The 5,859-nt window shown below is 48.2% G+C and overlaps 1 protein-coding gene across 1 annotated transcript; it reads right to left on the bottom strand.

Annotated features, from left to right (window-relative positions):
- Positions 1-4,017: 4,017 nt before the first annotated feature.
- LOC119331369 (zinc finger protein 36-like) lies at positions 4,018-4,935 on the bottom strand. Its single transcript, XM_037604532.1, has one exon. The coding sequence runs from the start codon at positions 4,817-4,819 to the stop codon at positions 4,172-4,174; it is 648 nt and encodes a 215-aa protein (XP_037460429.1). The 5' UTR covers positions 4,820-4,935; the 3' UTR covers positions 4,018-4,171.
- Between the last annotated feature and the right edge of the window lie 924 nt (positions 4,936-5,859).

Consider the following 5,859-nt stretch of genomic DNA (forward strand, 5'->3'; position numbering starts at 1 on the left):
GCTTCGTCCAAGACGAGCGCGTTGACCGCGCCCCCTCCTCCTCGTTCGGCTAAGCAAAGGCCCAGCCGCGCCAGATCCACCGGCCTGCTGTTTCCACCGCCTTGGGCCAAGGCCCACTGGGTGAGAGCCCCCACTGTGCGTTGTTGGCCAAGTCCGATTCGGCCCGCCTCTGTTTTTTTTCAAATCTGCAATTTGTCTATTTTTCCAGAGGAGAGCATTTTTACAGGAAAGCCCTTGTGGATCATGCATATAATAACTCACAATTGGTGCATCGGATTAAAATGAATTATATATGAAACTTGCTTAGAATTTTGTCTAGATTCATAATATCCAACTTTCATCCATGTTCAAAATGTTTAAAATGATGTTTGTTTAAATTTGCCCCTATGCCATGCTAAAATGATTTATTTCATAACTAAATAACCGTAACTCGGATTTTAATAAACTTTATATGTATATGGGGTAGAATTTTGCCTAGTTTAACATGGTGACATCATTTTGCATGATTACCAACTATAAAATATGGCTTAGGGCAGAACTGCACCAAATCTAAATATGCACATGAGGTTTTTTCGGAATTGTTGTTTGTTATTTCCGGCCTCATTTAAACTTGCCTAGATAGGTAGTTTTCATATGCTTCGCCCCTTGTCATGATAATCAACATTTAATATTGTTGGGTACATAAACGAGATCGAATCTAAACAAGTCATGTGGTGTTTCGTCAATATGCAACGGAGTTGCATATTGAGCTCCACTTAATTTGTAGGGTTGTTTGTTGCACTTTGCCATGCCATGCTTCTTTAAACCGGACATGCATCATACTTGGTTGTGCATCATGCCATGCTTATGTGGTGGTTGTTTACTATGTTGTGTGCTTCTTTCCGGTGTTTGCTTCTTCGGGTTGGTTCCGATAACGTCGCGTTTGTGAGGAACCGTTCGACTACGTCCGTTTGTCTTCTTCATGGACGCGTTCTTCTTCCTTGCGGGATTTCAGGAAAGATGACCATACCCTCGAAATCACTTCTATCTTTGCTTGCTAGTTGCTCGCTCTTTTGCTATGCCTATGCTGCGATACCTACCACTAGCTTATCATGCCTCCTATATTTTTGAACCAAGCCTCTACCCCACCTTGTCCTAGCAAACCGTTGTTTGGCTATGTTACCGCTTTGCTCAGCCCCTCTTATAGCATTGATAGTTGCAGGTGAAGATTGAAGTTTGTTCCTTGTTGGAACATGGAGATGTTGTTCCTTGTTGGAACATGTTTACTTGTCGGGATATCACAATATCTCTTATTTAATTAATGCATCTATATACTTGGTAAAGTGTGGAAGGCTCGACCTTATGCCTGGTGTTTTGTTCCACTCTTGCCGCCCTAGTTTCCGTCATATCAGTGTTATGTTCCCGGATTTTGCGTTCCTTATGTGGTTGGGCTATAATGGGAACCCCTTGACAGTTCGCCTTGAATAAAACTCTTCCAGGAATGCCCAACATTGGTTTTACCATTCGCCACCTAGCCTTTTATTTCCCTTGGGTTCTACAGACTCAAGGGTCATCTTTATTTTAACCCCCCCGGGCCAGTGCTCTTCTGAGTGTTGGTCCAACATGTCAGCTGCCGGTGGCCACCAGGGGCAGCTCTGGGCTGGCCTACCCGTACCTAAGACAATCTGAGTGTGCCCTGAGAAAGAGATATGTGCAGCTCCTATCGGGATTTGTCGGCACATTCGGGCGGTGTTGCTGGTTTAGTTTTACCTTGTCGAAATGTCTTGTAACCGGGATTCCGAGTCTGATCGGGTCTTCCCGCTAGAAGAAATATCCTTCGTTGACCGTGAGAGCTTGTCATGGGCTAAGTTGGGACTCCCCTGCAGGGTTTTGAACTTTCGAAAGTCGTGCCCGCGGTTATGGGCAGATGGGAATTTGTTAATGTCCGGTTGTAGATAACCTAAAGTTGATCTTAATTTAAATGCATCAACCGCGTGTGTAGCCGTGATGGTCTCTTTCCGGCGGAGTCTGGGAAGTGAACACGGTGTTGGAGTTATGCTTGACGTAGGTTGTTCTAGGATCATTTCTTGATCATAGTTTCCTCGATCATGCTTTGTCTTCTCTTGTCGCTCTCTTTTGCATATATGTTAGCCACCAAATATGCTAGTCGCTGCTGCAGCTCCACCTCATACCTTTACCTTACCCATAAGCTTAAATAGTCTTGATCGCGAGGGTGCGAGATTGTTGAGTCCCCGTGACTCACAGATACTTCCAAAACCAGTTTGCAGGTGCCGATGAGACCGTGCAGATGACGCAACCAAGCTCAGAAGGAGCTCGATGAAGATCTTGTCCTTTGTGTTGTTTCGTTCTAGTTGAACAGTAGTGGAGCCCAGTTGGGGTCGATCGGGGACCTTGTCGCATTTGGGGTTCTTCTTTTATTTTGGTTCCGTAGTCGGACCTTGATTATATTTGAATGATGTAATGCTTTATTCGTGTATTGTGTGACGTGGCGATTGTAAGTCAACTATGTATCTTTTTTCCTTATGTATTACATGGGTTGTGTGAAGATTACCTCACTTGCGACATTGCTTTCAATGCGGTTATGCCTCTAAGTCGTGCTTCGACACGTGGGAGATATAGCCGCATCGAGGGCGTTACACCCCCCCCCCCTATACGGCGTTAATTTAAGAAAAAGGGCGAAGGCCCATGTCAAGCCCACACTAGCGCCGTATGTTCTCGCGTGATCAGCCTGTACGTACGTTTAGCTCCAAAAAAGCTCAAAAAAAAGATTAGCATGTACGTGGAATAGGCTCATAAAAAAACATGTACGTGGATTAGTCCCCATTGTTCGGTGCCCTCGCCCGCCCGGCCGGCGGCCGCATCTTCTCCTTGACCTACTGCTCCCGATCCTATTCATACAACGTAAGTGCGACGGCGCGACGCAGGCTCGCAGCCTGATTTCCAACCAACAGAAACTAGCCAATGATCCAAAGGTTTAGCACATCGCACCATGCATCTACTAATCTCAATTCTCATCTTGTATCATTGTTGGACATATATACATCAGATTTTACTAGTTTACATGTTCTGGTTGTCTGACTTGTAATGCTACGATTCTATGAAGAATTCCTATCATGTACATGTCCTAAAAATTATAGTGACCGTGATGCAAATTATCTTGTATGAGTAATTATTTGCGATGCAAATTTTCCCTATGTCAAACTTATCCAATATAGCTAATTGTCACACTACAATTCAGCAGCTATGAAGAGAAAAGCGTTGTCAAACACTGTCCACGTTAATTCATTATTTAAGCAGGTTGCTTCCAGTTCTCCACTGAAATTCTTAATAAGGCTGATGTGCAAGTCATAAATCTGGTCCAATTGACACCCATGATCAGGATATGCCGGACATGGTAAGTGTTGCACAACAAGCAAAAACATGTTAAATTGGGAGCTGCCACTAGACAAGCAAGTTGAAGCTCTAATGGAAGTGCCTCCAAAATATTGATTTTATTTTAAGCCCCAAACGAGAGACTTACTTGGGTTAAAAGTTGAAATTTTTTAACAGGTAAGTTCTCTTCCTGTGAAATTATTAATTTTTTGTCATGTTATTGGCAATTGTAAAGATAAATTTGAACTTATACAACTGTGTATCAATATTTTGTATCGTGTGGCATATATTACAGTATGATGATTGTTATTTTTTGGTCTAGAAAAAGTTTAGGAACTTGACTTGGCCCCCCTATACCAGAATCCTGGCTCCGCCCCTGAGGACCCCTCCCCGAACCTGCCGCCCATCGCTGATCCTGATCGGCCTAATAGAAAGGTTGGATTCTGAAGCGACGTTGGTCTGGTAGCGGGAGATTGATTTACAAGTAGAGGGGAACATCCGGTTCAAGTCGTAATCGACGAGGAAGGTCGATTTCAAGTCGGTTAGGACGCGATCGATGTAAGAAAACGGCAGCGAAGAAGAGCATCTCATCCGATTTAGGTCGAGTAACGTGAATGTGTGATGTTATGTCAGAATCGGTTGACGTGGGGAGGTTAATTAAGCCCATAGTTTTCATTTCTTTGTGTCCTTATAAACACAACAAATCAACAAATCATGGTGCGTGATACCTAATCGAATTCAACAAATGAACAAATCAATCAAGGGACGGTTGAGCACTGGCCATCTCTCCTTTTTTTATTTACAGCAAAAGCCTGAGCTTCTTGGCGGGGAGAGGGCTCTGCACCTCCTCCTCCTCGGCCCACCTCTTCAACCCGGCATTAACGTTCTCCGGCATGGGCAGCAGGTTCAGGTCGAAGTTCCTCAGCACGGAGGACGACGCCGACACGGAGACGGAGACGGACATGGACACGGAGGTGCCGTCCCAGTAGTGGCAGCGCTTGTGCCCGCCGAGCGCCTGCCCGGTCGCGAAGCCCCGCCCGCAGACGGTGCACTGGTGCGGGCCGCCGCTGCTCCCGCCCGAGGACGCCGCCGCGCTCGCCTCCGACCCAGCGCCCGCGGACGCCTGCGCCACCACGACGCACCGCTCTCCGGTGGGCGGCGGCTTGCGGTGGCTCGACTTGTGCCCGCCGAGCGCCTGGTACGACGCGAAGGCCTTCCCGCAGACCGCGCAGCTGAAGCGCAGCTCCTGCGCCGGCGCGGGGGCCGGGCGCCACACTCTCGCTTGCCCCTCCATCCCCTGCACCTGCTGCCCGCTTTTGGCGAGCGCGGCGAGGCAGATGGCGAGGTAGTCGTCCTTGTTGAGCGCCGGCGCGGCGGCGGGGACCAGGGAGAGGGAGAGGGACAGGTCGGTCTGGTCAAAGAGGGCCTGCATGGCGGCGGCAACCATGGCTAGCTAGCTGCTGCGCTGCTGATCGATCGAGCGCTGGGAGCTGGGTGGATTGTTGACTGTCGATCACGCAGGTGGGTAGCAGAAGGAAGGATTCGTTGGTTTGGTTTGGAACTTTGGACTCGGCTGAGGATGAGGATGGCGCCAGCCGGGCTGGCATATATAGTGATCGGAGGTGGGGTGGGGAAAGCGGCGGGGTGATGAGGACATGAGAAGAAGTGAAGAAGTCGCAGGCAGTGGTGGGATAGGAGGATGGTGAGTCAAACATGGCGAGCGGTCAGCGTCGCGCACGCACTGGCCTGGCCGTTGCTGCGGCGTTGGTTCGCGCGACACCCAACTTGCCACATAAAATAGTGTATCCACTACGTAGAGAGTGGCAGGAGTATATTTTTGCGGCAGCTGGTACGTGAGTGGTTGGCGCGGCACCTGAGCTGAGCACACGTGCGGGGTTTGCCAAGCAGGCGGCGTGTGTACGCACACTGGACTAGAGCTACGCTACTTTCCGACGCCATGATACGCAGGCAGGCCAGCGTGGGGCAACTGGTAAACCAACGTCCCGATACAGTGTACGATTCAGCAAACAGGAGCTTGAAGATGTCCTGTCTTCACACCTCAAGATTCGGTTTGGAATTTTTTTTGGGCTCAGTCCATTCTAACATAGTAGAGTTTAGAGCCTCTACAGCCGGGCACCTCAAACTCGTCTCATACGTTCGGGCGGGTCGCGCGGTCATTGTACGGTCACGAGTTTAGAGACTTAAAAATAAAATTTATGTAAATACTATCAATGATTCGTATCAACATTTGCTATTTATGTGCGACATTAGCTTGTATGATAAACGTGCATGGATTTGAGAGTCAGATTTGATATATGTGGATGCCGGGATGGAAATATGAGAGGGCGTCTGGATGTGCCCGTGGGCGTGCCCGGGCGAGTCCGTGGGCGTAATAAGGGGTCGGATTTGCCAAGTCCGGCTATAGATGCTCTTACATTCTCTATGAATGACAGTAAAAACTGGTAACTATTTCGTTAAATGGGATAA

Source organism: Triticum dicoccoides, chromosome 7A (assembly GCF_002162155.2).
Source record: "Triticum dicoccoides isolate Atlit2015 ecotype Zavitan chromosome 7A, WEW_v2.0, whole genome shotgun sequence".
Lineage (NCBI taxonomy): Eukaryota > Viridiplantae > Streptophyta > Magnoliopsida > Poales > Poaceae > Triticum > Triticum dicoccoides.